This window comes from Calypte anna, chromosome 13 (assembly GCF_003957555.1).
Source record: "Calypte anna isolate BGI_N300 chromosome 13, bCalAnn1_v1.p, whole genome shotgun sequence".
NCBI lineage: Eukaryota > Metazoa > Chordata > Aves > Apodiformes > Trochilidae > Calypte > Calypte anna.
This window is the reverse complement of record NC_044259.1, coordinates 8,678,825-8,695,092: the sequence shown is the minus strand read 5'-3', so window position 1 is coordinate 8,695,092 and position 16,268 is coordinate 8,678,825. Positions and strand designations below refer to the sequence as shown.

The 16,268-nt window shown below is 43.7% G+C and overlaps 1 protein-coding gene across 1 annotated transcript in view; it reads right to left on the bottom strand.

Moving 5' to 3' along the window:
• Positions 1-8,587: 8,587 nt before the first annotated feature.
• NSG2 (neuronal vesicle trafficking associated 2) overlaps positions 8,588-16,268 on the bottom strand; it is a 36,654-nt gene continuing 28,973 nt past the window's right edge. Inside the window, exons 4-5 of the mRNA XM_030459034.1 lie at positions 10,359-10,469; positions 8,588-9,055 (exon numbers count right to left, since the gene is read on the bottom strand). Coding sequence (XP_030314894.1) covers positions 8,864-9,055; positions 10,359-10,469 — 303 coding nt within the window. The 3' untranslated portion in view covers positions 8,588-8,863. The remainder of the gene's footprint in view (positions 9,056-10,358; positions 10,470-16,268) is intronic.

Genomic DNA, 16,268 nt, shown 5'->3' with positions numbered 1-16,268 from the left:
CAATGCCCAGGTGGCTGCTTCCTTGCTCTCAGCTGGCACAGCTCAGTGGGTTTTTTTATTCCTGTCTCTGAAACACACCTCTGGACTTAGGGCCCTGTGCCAGGTTAATGCACAGGGAGAAAGGCAGAATCGAGATGAGGGAGAGAGAGGGCTGAGTCCAGACCTGCCATTAAATCCAAACATGACTCATCTGAACAGACAACTGGGTCCACACAGTGCTCTAAGCTCAAGGATCTGCCCTCTGCTGATGGCTGTGCACATTCTGCTCTCTAATCATAGCTATGGATCTACCAACCAATATATACACTGCTAAAATGTAAAGCTGTAAATACCATCCTGGTTGTTCTCCAGTCACTCCTCTCTCTATCCCACAAACTTTCCTCTTACCACCACTCTCTTGCATTTTGCTATTATGTTGATTCTGAAGGCTTCCCCCAGGAACAATTTTATTATCCATGGCAGGACAGAGGCAGATTGAAGCACTCATCTTAAGCTGTCACTCAGATTCTCAGAAGAGCTTTTCTTCCCCCACAGGGCTGTGGGTTTTGTTTGTACAGCTCTCCCTGAGGGCCTGATTGAGGGGAGCCAATGGTGGGATTTGAGATAGAACTGGGAAATACAGATTTCTGCTGTCTGAGCAATTACATAGTGCCTTTTTTTCTTAGACATGCAGACTTTAAAGAGGAGGGGAAGCTCTATTTAAGTAACCAGGCCATGCATGGCTATACAGTATGGTGCTGCAGTCCAGGCCTGGGTGTTCATGCAGAAGTGTGTGCACAGGCAACAAGTTTGGGGATAAATAAGTTCTTCATGGCTCCACTTAGCATCTCCCTCTCTCTATTCGACCTGACAGGAGGATGAAGAAATGTTTCTCATTTTTTCAACTTGTCTTTTAAAACCCTGTTCTAATTTACATGGCACAGATGTCATAAAATTGGAGGTGGAGTGTGAGCTGAATTACCTGTATTCTTGATGCTTAAAATGCTTTATCTGGATGTTACCAGCTGCAAAAAAAAAAAAAAAAAAAAAAAAAAAATTGCTGCAATTCTAAACCAATTAGCAGTCAGATCTGTCTCATCCAGTGCTATTCATTAATTAATCTTAATAAACAGGAGCAAATTGTTGCAGGTAACTGTGCTTTATGCATTTTAATCAGACGCAATATTAGCTGTGCAGGTGGGGTGACAGGAAAATAGTCCTGGACACCCTTTGCTTCCTGAACTGACATTTCCATTCAGTGCTTGCCCACAGACACAACATGAGCTGGAGTACTTGGGGCTCATTGTTCCTGCAGAATTTATTTTCTCCTTATAGCATCACCACCACAGTGACTGCCATTTGCTGGAGAAAGGGAACTGAGATAAATCAACCCTTGCTGAGACTCCCTGGATAATCCAGGAGTGTGGGTGCCCAGTGCTGCTGCTGCACTCCTCCCTGGCAAGTGGGGTTGGGGGGTCATTCCTGCATCTCCAAATCCTTCTGGCTAATTGATTTAAAACCAGTTCACCCCCAGCAGGATTCTTCACTGCCCAGTGACCAGTTCAGGCTGGAGTTTATTTTTTCCCAGCCTCACCATGCTCAGGAATTGCTCAGCCCTTGGTGAGTTATTTCACCTCTGTACAGGTTCTGCTCTTGCCTCCTTCAGCCACCCACCTGCTCTCTTCAATCATTTTGTCTGCAGCTCTGTCTTTTTCCAGCATGTTTGCTGAGGCTGTAGCAGAGGGAAAGCCTGAGTTTACTTAAGATCTTCAGGTTTTTCTCTCTGCAGCAATAAAGCATATATGGGGACCACAGAAAGCAGTGTAAGGCCCATTTCTTTAACAGCAGTAAATCCCCACTGAATCAGATGCATTATGGCTGGATGTCCCTTAAAGTAGTAATAATAGGAATGGGAGGTGTTTTCTTGAAAATATACCTACATTTATTTTGCCAGAGTTGCCTCTTTTTGCTTGCTTGGATTTTTATGGGGAGCACTCGAGTATAGAACTGGATGTCTGCAGCCTGGATGGGCACATCAAGCAGAGGTCCTGCCCGCCAGCCTGGCTCTGTCTTTCCCTATTCCCTCCAAGGACAGCAGCCCTATAATCCTTTCAGTCTCTCAGACTCTGGTGGTACACTCAGAATCTTGCAGTCCTGCTGAGGTTTTAATGGGCTACACAACTTTTCACAGAAGCAGCCACCAATACTCTGAAATATCAGCTGTTGTAGGGAAACAAATGTTTTATTTCTTCCTCCCCTTCATACTCTCCTGCCCTTTCCTGTGCTTCATGTGCTAGTAGTACATGTCCTTGCAAAAATCAACAGCTTCATCCTGTCCATGCCAAAATTGATTGGAAATATAAGGGCTGAAGAGATGGCAAGGGATCTCTTTCTTATGGGCAGTCACCACTGAGCAGCTCAGATTGAATGCAGTGGGGAAAATGCAACAAAACTCTGGTGCTGAATAAGGAACAGAATGGATTTTTCTCCCCTTTGTTTATTTAGTTTGAGAAGGTTAAAGTGGCATGCCTTGTTGGTTTTAGTTGTTTTTTTTTAAAAAAAGCTTCATTGTAATTTTATAAAGCAAGGTCAAGACACAAAACTAAATAGATCATGGGGTACACTGCAAGGCAGGGTGGCAGCATGAACTTGAAGCCTGCACAGATTAGTGTCATTTGTTGTGAACCAAAGACTTTTAATGTCTTAATTAGTCATTTTAAGGTGTCAGTGATCACGAAAATTGATCAAAGCTATCAGAAAAATGGCTTCTCAAGTGATAAGGGAGAGTGAGGAGGGAATGCTACATCTTTTAAGGTCAAGTGAACGCAACCTCTGTGAACTGGAGCCTGAGTCAGCTCATGCTGGAGCCCCATGGGACCCCCCCCTTCTGCTAACACAGGCTCTTCCACAGCAAATATCAAACTCACTTCTCTCCAGCTATTCTTTTCTAGACCTTCAGGCTAAGGATCAAATTGAGAAAAATGTTCCTCTGAAATATCCATTACTTGCACCATCAAACCAAAACTCTTCTCAGCTGAGCTTGTGCAACATGGAACCTGCTCATAGGCATTAGCACCAACACTGAGGTTGTGTTTGAAATGTTGGTGCTGCTTAAATGTATGGAACAGTTCCTACCTCCATATCATTGCCAGGTGTTTGTCTGCATACTCCTTGCAGAGTCCCCAGAGATCCTCTCTTGTTCTGAGGATACAGAAACAGCCACAGCTCCTCTATAGCAGCAGCTGAGACTTTACAAAGCAAAATGGCTCCTCCAATAAGCTCTGTATGTTGAGGGATTCCCACAGTGGATAAACTGGCATGATTTGGGCTCATTTACAACCCTGCACATATGAGGTAGGTGGGGACTGCTCAAAGGAAACTCTTGGAAGTAATGGTGGCTCAAATTTGAATATGTAAAAACAAATCTGAAAAAGATGTTGGATTTTTTTCACTGGTTAGGTACTTTCATATCACTATAGTTTTAAAAATCCTTTCACCTTTTATTTTTTCTTTCATGTTTATACTTGTAAATTTGCAAAGATGCTCCAGCTCCACTACAAAAATTATATTTTGAGCAGAAGAAATTATCTAATTTCACTCTACCCTGACCATTCCTTTTTTCTTAATGCTGGGAGGGAGTTGATTTTCCAGTGATCCCCAGTTCCATAATTCACACAGTAATTCCACTGGCTGCCATAAAAATAGCCACATCTTCCCAGTGGATTAAGCTGTCTTGCACACCAGAATAGCCAGGTCGGACCACTGCCAAATGCTATATTTATATTCCCAAACTAGAATCTGTTTCCAATACATTTTTATAGAGAGTTTTGACCCTTTATATTTATTAGTGAGCTTTCATCTCTATAATAGCCTTTTATCCCCAAGGATCCTGAAGAGTAATTGTAATAATGTGGCCTGCAAAATACACACAGAAATCAATTTACCCACCATTAAAATGTAGCCACAAGTGGAGGGGTTTAGGGTGAGCAGAAACCAAATCTGTGCAATGCTGCAGTGCTGCTTCCATTTGAGTGACAGGGTGAAGTAATTACCTGCACTGGCTGTGGTCCAGACAAAGCAGGGTTCACTCATGGGCCTGCAAAAAAACACTTATGGAGAAGATATTTCATGAGTACGAGGGGCTGGGAGCTTGGGGTTTTGGTGTGTGAAGAGATCACTGGTAGCTCTGCATTTACCCAGCTGGGAGATGCTGCTGGTTCAGCCCCCCAGCATCAGTCCCTGCAGAGACCTGATACCACCACAGCATCCCTTGCCTGTACTTCAACTTGCTGTGAATTATTTTCCACGATGGAGCAACCCATACCCCAACAAACCCACCCACATTCTCAACAAAAAGGGTTTTACTTTCTCTGCCTCTCAAAAGGCACCAGTCCAGGTGAGAAGAGGACCTGAGTTCCAAACACCTCTGACTTTGCTGGGTACTCATCTCGTGCTCTCAGAGGGATCCCTACAATTCCCCTGGCACTGCTGGCATTCAAAAAAAGGAACAGTAAAAGAGACAGAAGCAAAGAGCCTTCCCTTCCCCCATCCCCTCTTGTAAGTCATTTTCTCTGTCCTACTTTACAGGAACTGAAAATCTATTAGAGGAATAGCTTAATCCAGTTTGTCTGTAATAATTAGGGTGCTTTTAAAAAAAACCCTGACTAATCGTATAAAACGTGATTGTAGACAGTTCAGTGCATGACCCTTACACTTATCACTTGAGCTTTTATTACTAACCAGAAACAGCTGGCAAGTACAGAGCAGGATAAAGGGGGGAAAAATCACATGCAAAAGAACAGGGAATGTTCCTTTTCTGGTCTTGTAAGAGAGGCACTGGCAGCACCTTCAGCTATCTCTACAACAGGGATCCAATGCATGAAGCCACCTCAAAGACCTTGGCTAGGACACCTCTGTTTTGGCCAGCGTTGGGTCCCACCAGCCACAGGGTCCTGCCCTGGCACCTCCTTTTCTCACACTGTTTTGGCAAGCAGTCCAAGAGGATTTCAATTGGTGGAGTCAAACTGTGCTCAGCAAATGATTGTTACAACAATAGGCAGCTTTTCCAAAACAAAACAGCCTGTATTAGTCAAGCAGGATCTAGTGCTTTGGGGTCAGTAGGTTAGCAAAGAAAAGCAATGCTTGGTTCCATGCCTTGGCTGGTAGCAATCATCTCTTTTTCCCTTGCTCTCAATCCTTCTCAGGTTGCAACAGCCACAATTTTTTCCTGCCCCTCCTGAGCCAAGGCTGGGGGCAGCTTGGCTCCCATCACAGCATCACCACACCTGTAATAAACTCACTTTTTTCCCACATGTGCTGCCAGTCATTCCATGGGACTGCTGCCTGCTTGCCTTGTCCCTGAAAGACGAGGTCATCCATGTACTGACACTTCTTTTTCATCTCTTCCTAACTCTCCAGATAGGACAAACGAACAGTCCAGGTACCCATCTCCTGCATAACTGTCTCAGAAAATAAATCAGCTTTTCCATTTCCTGTGGTCCAAAATCAGGTATTGGTGGAGAATTGAAAATCTGAGCCCACCACAGCAATCTGGTATAACACAAAAGTTCACTTGAAGGGACTCAGCCTGTACCCAGGTGAGTCACAGATGAAGAGTTTGGGGCTGACTTGACTTGGGCATTACAGAAATGTTGGGAGAAACACAAGGAACCATCCAGAGCTAAACCTGAGCCCCAGCCCAGGCTCTGGCTGACAAAAACACTGCTCTGCAGGGCCAGTCAGGAGCTTTAGACTTCACAGAGATGACAGCCAGGATTAGACTGTACTATCACTAATGTGCCACTTTAATCAGCATTGAAACCAGATGATTGACCTTGAAGGAGGCTTTTAAAGACTGAAATAAGATGTCCTACTATTTCAGGGTTTTTTTCTCTGTTTCTCTGTGTCTTATGGTGATTAAAATACGTGACTGATCACGGAATCTACTGCAGCTTGTACAAAACCATAGTATTCACAGTAATGGAACTTGCAGCTGGACTTGGGTTGTTTGGTTTCTTTTGCTGTCCCATGAGTCTTCTTGGGTCTTTTTTTTCCCATTCTGCTCCATACAGATTTTGATCTTTCCTTTATTAAATAGGAATGGTTCTCTCCCCTGGCTCTCTTACCTAATAACAGACAGAATCTTTTAATTCAAATGATCTGTTTCCTGGGTTTTTTAGATTAAACATCTGGTTAGACTATTACTGGGAGAGAGGCAATAGAAATACCATGGTCAAATTATGCTGTGACTCAGTTCTGCAAAGTGTGATGAATCCTTTTTTAATACATTTCACAAGTACTTGGTGGTGACCTCTAACACCAGAGTGGTTTCTCTCCTATGGATGGTAGCTCAATTTCACAACTCTGAATACACTTTTTTTTTTTTTTTTTAAGGAAAGCCATCCAAAGGTTTTTATAAAATGTTCTTTAGCCTTTGGGAATAAGTCAATTTAATGCTAGGGTATCACTCCATTTCAAAGAGTTGAAGGATTTGAGGAAATACAATCTGCTTTCTGAACAATGTGAGATGAAAATAGCTGTGGTTTCATTAGAAACCAAGCTGCAGAGTTTGGATAAAGAACTAAAATTTTTCAAAGTTAAGCCGTGGTTCTTAGTTAGCCGTGGTTCTTGGTTTGTTGGCTGTGTTTCCCTGCAGCACTTTTTATCTGATAGCCCTTCCTAGGGAGCTGCTCCTGCACACATGAACATCAGGAGCAGGTGGGAAAGGGGACATTGCTGACAGCCAAAGTTTCTACCATTTGTTGATTTTAAAATGGGAAAGGAGGGGAAGTCCCTCCATAAAGTCAAGAATCACCAAGAGAAATTATCTCCACTTGCTTTGAAGATACACTTGGTTTAATTGCTATTATTCTATTTGCAACTGAAAAATGGGCAAGTACACAGTGAATAAAAGCCCAGTGATTAAAGGGCCAAATAACAAGCTCTGAAAATGCCTCCTGAAAGCAAGAGTCACCTTGAGTCCTGTGGTAAGATGCAGTCACCCATGGTCACACCAGGAATACCCACATTGCTACCACCACCTCCCAGCCCACAGCACAAGAAGCAAAAAAAAGAAACCTACCAGAGGCACAGAGACACTCAGTCACATCTAGCTTTATTTTAATCCCGTCAGAAAAGTTCAAGAATTACACCAAAAAATACTTCAGTCTCTGCTAGCTACTGACAAAAAATACACCACAAAATTATAAACTGTTCAGTGGTTTGCTGGAGTTTGGATTGTTGGTGGAGGGGGTGGTTTGTACATTTTGAGCGAGAAATGAATTTACAGGTGGAATTGGGAAGGTAGGATTGGAAATCAGACAATGGCATTTGGCACTACATTTTTAGCTACACTATACAGTTATTTATCATGATGCTTGTTAGGACTGAGGAGTTCTGCCCTCATTTACACCCTCTAGTATCTATGTATGCGAAATGGAGGACAAAACTGCCCAATGCAGGGAAGAAAGAGCCAGTTCCTAATTTCCATCCCAGTCTAACCACAAACTGAAAAAAGCAGCCTCAGTCAAATGTGAACCTTGCCCTCCCTGTGCACTCTGCTCCTGCTGCTCAGTCTCTCTGAGCATTACCCAGGAGCAGAACTGTTTTGTGGCAACAGCTTCCAACTCAAAAAAAAAAAAAAAAAAAAAAGAGAATCCTTTTCTTTTTTTTAAATCCCACCAGGCTGCACTAGTTGCACTTGTCATTTCTGGGGAGAGGATGTTTTACATTGGCCAGGACTGAATTAAGCTTGGGGTCTGGTATGTGTTTGCAAGCAGAGATTTGGTGGGACCCTTGTACTCTGAGAGCATGCTACAGCCATCCCTCTCTAATTACCTAGAATGACATTAAATACTGAAGTATCTGAAGTTGAAGGAATGAAACAGGAGCATCCCTGTGAGGGAAAATTAAGGGCTGAAAAGTTTAGGCCTTAACACGTTCTGTATTATCACAACTTTTGAGAGGCTTCTCAATTTATAATGGTATTTCTTTGTCTCTTGGTCACCCTCCTGAGGGAGGTCCCAAAGGATGAAGCCTCATGCAACTTGTTAAGGCCATGCAGAAAAACTGTGCCAGCAGCAGAAAAAAAAAAAAAGGCCTGATCTCCTGATTCCTAGTCCTGTGCTCAGAAGGCTATTCACAGTTTCATTATAGCAGCCTCTGTTTGCTTCCATCCTGCCCCATACCCAAACAGCAACCAGGATTTCAGTCCTAGATCTCAAGATTTCAGCCAAGATGTCCAGCACAGTGGCAGCTCTTTACAAATGCCTGGATATTTCTGGATTTAATTAGGCCACTGTGCAGAGGAGTGTTTGCACGTGTGTATGTTTGAGGAAAGAGAAGACGCTTGTATTTCAGCAATTGAACACTGATGCTAGATCCAATTTGACAGCAAAATATCCCTCCTTTGGCAAGCCAAACCACATCACAATGTCTTTGTAACAGGTTCTCTCTACCTCTTCTTTTGGAAGGATTTCAGCTGTTCCTTCACTGCACGTAAACCCTTTGTCACTGCTTTCCAGCAACGATAAAACTTTGCAGGATTCTCTTTGCTGCTTTTATCCTCTCTGGCCGTTTACCTAATTTGCTTTTTTTGTTTTTTAATTTCTTTTTCTAACAAATAGTTAAGCAATGATTTAAAAATATTTTTACATCGTAAGGTACAGTTAACATCAAACATGCCTTTGTACAAGAGCTTGACTCAGTTACAAATCAACGAGAACAATGCACGAAAAGAAATATCCATTAAGATGACTCCTGCACTCGGGTTTTTATTTATTTATTCCTGTCGTGCTGTTAGCCCAGCACCCTCAGCTAGAGCAATGCAGTATAGCCACGGTGTTGTCCCCTCCCCTCCCACTTTCCACATCACCCCTCATTAACTTTAATGACCTTCTGTCTTGGCAGCCTTGGCTTCGTGGTTGACCGACCCTGAGGACAGCCAGGGCGATACGGCCCGGGAGCTGCTCTGCTTGGCCATGCTGTAGTGGCTGATGACAGTGTAGAACCTGCCCCGGGAGCTGGAATCCTGTGCAGAGTAGTAAGCATCCAGTGAGGCTGGGATGCAGCGCTTGTGCTGGAAAAAGGAGAGAAAGCAAGAGGAGTAAAGGGTGGTCCCATCAGCCTCAGGCTCTGGTTTTCAAAATCTCAGCTGTTTGCATGGGTGATGCCTGGCTCAGACCTGCCGCAGCCCAGAGCCTCTGCTGTGCAGCCCTGAGAGGCTTCCAGTGCCAGGGGAATGCACAAAGTTTAGAGCCAGGCAGCAGCCTTCAAAACCTGTTGCTATTGGCAACCCTGATTGCAGGCTGATTTAATCTGCAGATGGGAAATGGGGACTGTAAAATGCAGGTCTGACTGGTTTGGTACATTACTGGCATGTACAGAGACCGAGGCCCCTTGCTGGAGTCCTAGCAAGGCTGGCTGAGCAGCTCTTATCACGTGCTGGACTGAAAGCTCTGTAGAATGGAGTCCAGAATTAATCCTCAGACAAGCAGAGGACAGGCAAAGGCAGAGTAAGCTGCTTATGTGCTGCTCTGTTGCACTGAGTTATCTCTGACCTGCAGGACGACCACCTTGGTTGGGGGTGGTAGAAGTGTGGGCCAACTGGGCAGCCCCTGCCAGAGCCTCTCCTCTGTGCTAAGAACTGCTCAGATAAAACAATTTGCTTTACTCAATCCTAACTTCATTTTTATGTAACCACTAAAGCAAATAATTCATAATGACCAATGCACCAACATGCTTATTCTGTTTTTCAGGCTCCATAGACTATCCCCAGTGTGTCAAGACTCATAAGTTAATTCACAGTACGGAGTCAGTGAATGATTTTGCAAACCTTTTTTTTTTTAATAAAAAATCTCAACACACCAGGCAAATAGTTCTCTGTGAATATCCAGTATAAAACCACTGGGCAGCAGGGTTTTGGCAATTAATTTACCTGGTTTTGTTCCTGATGAAGGCTCAAAAGCACATAAAAGTGATCTACATAGGCAAGTTCTGATTTATATTATAAAGGACAGCTGTGCCAGCACTCCAGGAATTTGCTTTGCATTAGGATGTATGCTACTAAACCTCAGTCACTTGAACGTGTGGGAAGCAAATGCAGGATTCCAGCTGCAATCAATCCATTCACAAATATGAGGGATTGTTCCTGAACATCTGTCTGAAGTATTGACCAAATGCTAATCCCAACAATTACAGTGTAACAGTAGCTGATGGAAGCAGATGCAAGTCCACATTTCCCATAACGCTTTTCCCATTTCAACACGTTCTTGCCAAATGTTGTGTTTGGCCTGGTCAAAAAAATCAGACTAGACTGTAACGATGTAGTCAATTAGAGTCTATCATTATCTCAGGCAATTCATCTGTCTGAAGTTTCTTACCTTATAAACAAATCCATCTGGGCAACTGTGGTCGTAAGTGAAGGCTTTGTATACCACAAGGAACACTATGCAGGCAAGGAATGCAAGAGCCAGGCTTATGAGAATAGTGACCTACAAAAGAGGGATAATGTTACTCTACATATGTTAAGGTGGCATAGGAGCAACCTCATAATGAAATGACTTACAGTAATAGCCATCCTCACAGACTGCAGTCTTCACTCCACTGTGCAGTACTTAACTAAGCATGGTAATTGAATGAATGCTAGATCCAATAGCCTTGAATTTTCACATCATTTCCATCCCCTCACAGACCTTCAGGAGTGCAGACTCCTGTTTCACCCCCTGCAGATGTATGGGGTTTGCATTTGGTGTTCTCGGAAGCTACTGGCCCAGCAGTACCCACCAGAAGCAAGACTTCACTTTTGGGACTAAACTGAGCAGATAAACTGCCTCACAGCCATGGTGAGATCCTGCATTTCTGACAGCAGAGGCAAGTGAGCAGGAAGGAAGGATGAAGCCTTTGTAGCACCCATTGCTTTGTGCCTTCTGGCAGTGTGAGGATCAGTTGTGCCTGAGTACCTGGGGGGAAGGAGAGAGGGAATCCTTCCCTATTTAGCAAAGCTGTGAAAGGATAATATCCCAACTACTGACAAAGACAAGCATCTTGCAGCGTGTCCAAGAGCAGATGGTGGTACTGGAGTCACATACCCTCTTTTGGGCCCAATTATTCCCCTTCTCCTTGCTCCCAAGCACCATTCTGTTTCTTTGCCTTAGCTCCCTTCTATCCAGCCCTCCCAAGTTGCTCTTAATTATCTCATTCAACAGCAAGTTTCCTGGTCCCATGCAGATGTCTGGACTGAGGCCCTGATCCTTGAATTTATCTGAGCTGTCTTCTCCCTGAGGACTCAGCAAGGGTCCCAAACACACTCTTGTTCTCCTCTTCCCAAAGCTTTCCTGGTGCCCGATGATGATTCCACAAATGCAGCATAAATGTCTCTGGGCTTCTACTGCCTAAATTACAGCAGCCCATCCTGCTGTCTCACACTCATCTGGATTGGCATGAAAAAAATATCATAATCCCTGGAGCTTCATTGTTACCATGCAAACCTGAGTTCCTAATCAAATGAACTCATGGAGATGATGAGGGAGGGGAACATTTAAAGCTTCTGCATGGCCAGCAGCTCAGCCTGTGAGCAGTGGCAGCTCCACAACCTGCTCTGGTTTGCTGGGACTGAGCACCAGCAACATCCTCAGCACAGGGTTTGCCAGCCTGGGGAATGGGCTCCAATGTTGCTGTGTGAGAGCTCACACTGAGGAAGGTCCTCAGCAAAATGCTGAGGTCAGGCATGGGTTTACAGGAGGGAAAGGGATCAATGAGGCTTCTTCCTACACACAGTCTCATGCTCTTTGCTTCTGAATCCCACTTTCTCATCAGGGCACCAGAAGCTGAGCCCAAGGCTGCAATTTTTTTCCTGGTCACATCAAAAGCCATCCCCTGAGAGAACCACAGTGGTGGGACTTGGCAGGAACTGGGTGCCTGACCCCAGCTACTGCCCCTGCCTGCAGTCATCTTACCACCATACCATACATGTGCTCATCCTCCAAATCATGCTCCTGTCCCCCTCTCAGGGCTGCACCTACCTGTACTAAAGGCAATCAAAAATCCACAAATTTGTCATCTCCATCTAGTCATTCAGGGTTCAGCCACCCTTTTGTTGCTACAGTCAGAGTCTTTATTTTCTTACATTCGAGGAGTTCAAGGAATTGAACAGTAGGTGTGGGCAGAAAATGCTTCTTGACTAATAGACTGGTGATGGCAGACAGTGGGGAAATACAGTGATAATTCCTACAGTATAGTGGACAGGTTTGTCAGGAGCAGCAGCTAATAAAAAACAAGCTTGCCATGTAGCAGAATTTGTAAACATATTATAATACTATGAATTTTTTGTAATATTATGCCAATAAAGATATAATAATTACTTAATATTGGTTCACACTTAATTTTGCTCCAATTCTCTCCCCTTCAGTCATCATAGCACTTTTAATTCTGAGACATGACATGCAAACCCTGCACAGACTCCAAGGGGCAGCTGTAATTGCTTGCAGTGCAGGAAAAGGCTTCTCACCCTCATCAATCCTGCAGAAAGAAGCATTGCCTGGTGTGAGATGTGTTCCTGCACTGCACACAGCACATTGGGAATGTTACTCAGAGAAGCTAAAGCAGCCCTGAAAAAGCCACCTGCAATGCTGGAAGATTCAGAGCTACAATTTTGGTGACTATTCTAAGAAAAAGAAGCAGCAAAAGTAAATCTGCATGTATGGTGTTAAATCTGACCCAACACATCCAGTTCAAAACTCAGGAGAGACGTGGAGACTCCACCTAGCAGGAGAGATTCATAAGTTCTTTTTTAAGTCAGAATATTTTAGAGGAAAGTGTAAAAAGGTAAGAAGATTTGGGCTCACAGGCTTTTCCAATGATAAACAGCTCACTGAAGTCCTGCCCTGCCTTTTAGAATAACTGCTCATAGAAACCTTCTCCTTGGGGCCTAATCTGCTGCAAAATGGGTCAATTAAGCAAATGGCAGCTGCAGAGGGAGAAGCACTTGCTGCTGGATCTCATCAAAGAACATGTATAAGAGAGCCCTGGTGTGCTGAAAAGGTAGCTGGTGGAAAAGGAGTGCAGCTGTATGAACCACATCACTGACCAAAAAATACGGGCTCCACCTCTGCTCCATCTCAGGACACTTGTCTGGAAGTTTGACCAGAAATATTTCAGAGCAGCTCTATGGTAGCCCATGGGAAAGACAGATCCCTTTTCACAGTATTGAAGAGAAAGAAGCCTCAGTTGGATTCAAGAGAGAGAGAGAGAATGGAATTTGCCATAATTTCTACCTCAAAAAAATATAGTTAAGATTATGTCTGAAAAAATTAAAAGAAAAAAAAAAGTGTAGTAAAAAAAGTATAGTAAAAAAGAACAGGCTTCCTGGGTTAAGTATGTCAATACTCTTTACTTCATCCAACAGAAGACTTGGGGAAAGGATCTCCTCTCAAAAAAGACCCATCAAAACCCAGCTCTGGCAGCTCAGTGTGGAAGACCATTTCCACCTGTAGAATACATGTTCATCAACTCCTCCCCATTTCAAAGGGGAGCACACCAAGCCTGGCATTGTCCTTCCAGTGACAATTTAGGTAGTAATACCAAGACGACGATGACACAAGTCCCCTTTGAGGTTAGTTCGAAGGCTCTAAAGATGTACATCTTGCTCTACCAATGCCAATGCTTAGAAGGCAGCCCTGGCTGGAAATTTAGAAAATAAGAAATGCTCATCTCTCCATCTCTGTCCTAAATACAATATATAATGAAAAAAAAATCTTACCTGGGGTAAGCTGAAGGAACAAATTTGTGCTTAGGGGAAATGAAGAGCCAAAGGACAAAGAAATGACACTGAGTGTGACCTGGGAATGAGTGTAACTCAGTGAGAAAATACCTCTTGCCCCTGAGAAATAAGAAATTGCTCATCCTGGCTTTCTTTAGTAAATACAATCTCCATCACCCACAGCAGTATTAGCCACACACCAGCAGGATGCATACACCCTGTGCTGCTGTTCCTCCTGCCTTAATGTCTACCTGGTTCCTTTCTGTCCTGTTTCCTCCATCCTGGCTGACTGCACCCAGAGAAGATGCTGTCAAAGAGGAATATCCTTGGATGCTGGGATTTCCATTCACTGTGTCTGCATTCCCCTAGAGTTGCCACCAAAGATGCTTTGAAGACTCCTCACTCTGAGCCTATTAAAATGGCCAAGCTCTTCCTTTAGTCTTCAGAAAAAGAAAGAATCAAACTCTCTGGAGTGAGAATGAACGTCCCTTCTTTTGTTAAATCCCATGTACATGCACAGCCTATGGGAATGGCCATTAGTAATCTGATTTGACTGACTCCTATCCTCTTGTCTGCACACTGAGCCCCTAAAAATAATAAATTCCCCTCAGCTCTGTTGCTCTGCTCCAGCAAAGTGCTGACACCCAATTCATTACCTCCCAGGAGCAGGTCCCTCATCCCTTTGCTGAGCTCTCCCCTCCCTCCTGGGTATAATTGAGCCCATTCTCACTTCCTCCTACAGCTTCATGTACTTGCAAAATTATAGCATGATACAATATTACACAGGATGACACATGGTGTAAAATTGCTCTGGGATGAAATGTCACATGAGATATTAAAACTCAAGAGGAAAAGGAAGAAAAATCCACCCCTGGATATTCTGCCACGCCAGGGGTAAAATCCACCTCTCTAGCTATGCCAAAGCATATAAAGTCTTATTAATATTCAAACACAAGAATCACAGAGCTGCAATATCTAATAAACCTCTATTCTTTTTAATTTTTTTTATGATTAACCTTGGCAGTTTCTAAGCAATATAAACACTCACATAGGGGAAATAAAATTTAGTGAGCAGATAAAACCTGGAAGTGCTGCAGGCACGAACCTGTCACATATGACTGCTCCAGTGGTTCAGGAGGAGATTAGAAGGTTAAGGAGGAGATTTCCCCACCCCTTCCCCAAAGTCTTACATGGCTCCCAAAAACTCCCCGAAGAGGGGAGTGTCTCCTGGAACAGCAAACATTGTCACCACACCAAAAACCTCCCTATCTTTCACAAAACATGGAAAGATGCCCTTAGTATCATGAAAAATATCTGCTTCCCATCAGCAGTGGTGCACTTGGCTTGATTCCTCTCCACCTTTCCCACAGCTGAAGTACAGGTTGCATCATGGATAAAAAATAGTTATATCCTCATCAAGCAACAGGACATAAGTTGTCTCCAGGTTTTGTTGTAATGAGATGACATTCAGTTACAATGGAGTTCCAGTCAACTTGGCTTTCATGCTGTCCATCAAAGTATTCTTCCTACTCTCTTTGACCTCAACAGTTGCCCATGATACTTTTTTTTTCCATCAAAATGCTCTCTAGCTACATGAAAAGCCTTATTTAAACACAAACCAGAGACCAATGCCAGATCCAAACAGCAGGGCATTTTTTAATAGCCTTTTCATTGCAAGGCTTTTACATTTTTATTCCTTATTGTTTCCCTTATTGCAAAAATTTTCTCGTTTATGCCCTTAGTATTTTTGGTTTATGCTTTTAGTTTTTAGCAAGGGTGTGCACCCTTCGACCCCTATGGAAGTCAACAAGAATTTGGAGCTGCTGGTCCCTATGAAATACCCTCAGAGCTCTGACAGCTCTTCTGAAAACCTGATGAGCTACAGAGCCTGCAGCTGACTGCTGGGCTGGTACAAAGCAGCATCCCACAAAGCAGTGAGGCACTGAGGTGCCCTGCAGTCATGGGAAACCTGAGCTCCCTGGAAATACCTGAGGAAAAAAAGCAAGAAGAGAAAGGAAGATCCCAGATGGATGTTGATAGGAATACTACTCCACAGAGAGGCATCTGTAAGGAAGGATTTTCAGGCACTGTGGGTGGGGGAAGGGTGTCAGCAGATGGCAGCTCCCTCAAATTTATGCACTGTTTGAAGTGATTTGACAATTTATTTTTTTTCCCCAGTTGGGACTGCATGCAGTCAGATCTCTATTAGTATTCAGCATCCAACCTGTGCTGGTGAGATGGGGGGTGTGGTTTTGTTTCTTCTGATGCCACACATTACTTGCATTAGCAGCTGGAAGAACATAACTTATCATCACAGCCCTGATGTCAGGGCTTGTAACTCCACCTTTATGTTTTGTTCACAGGCTCTGCTGATGGTGTCACACACGGTGAGGACTCAGCATAAAAATGGCTAAAAAATTTGGATAGGAAGAGAAAAATAATACGGGCATTCACATCCGAGCAGTGAAACACAGAAGGAACCATCCCACTATACTGTGAAACTACACCTTTTGAAGAAGGGTGGGTTTTTTCT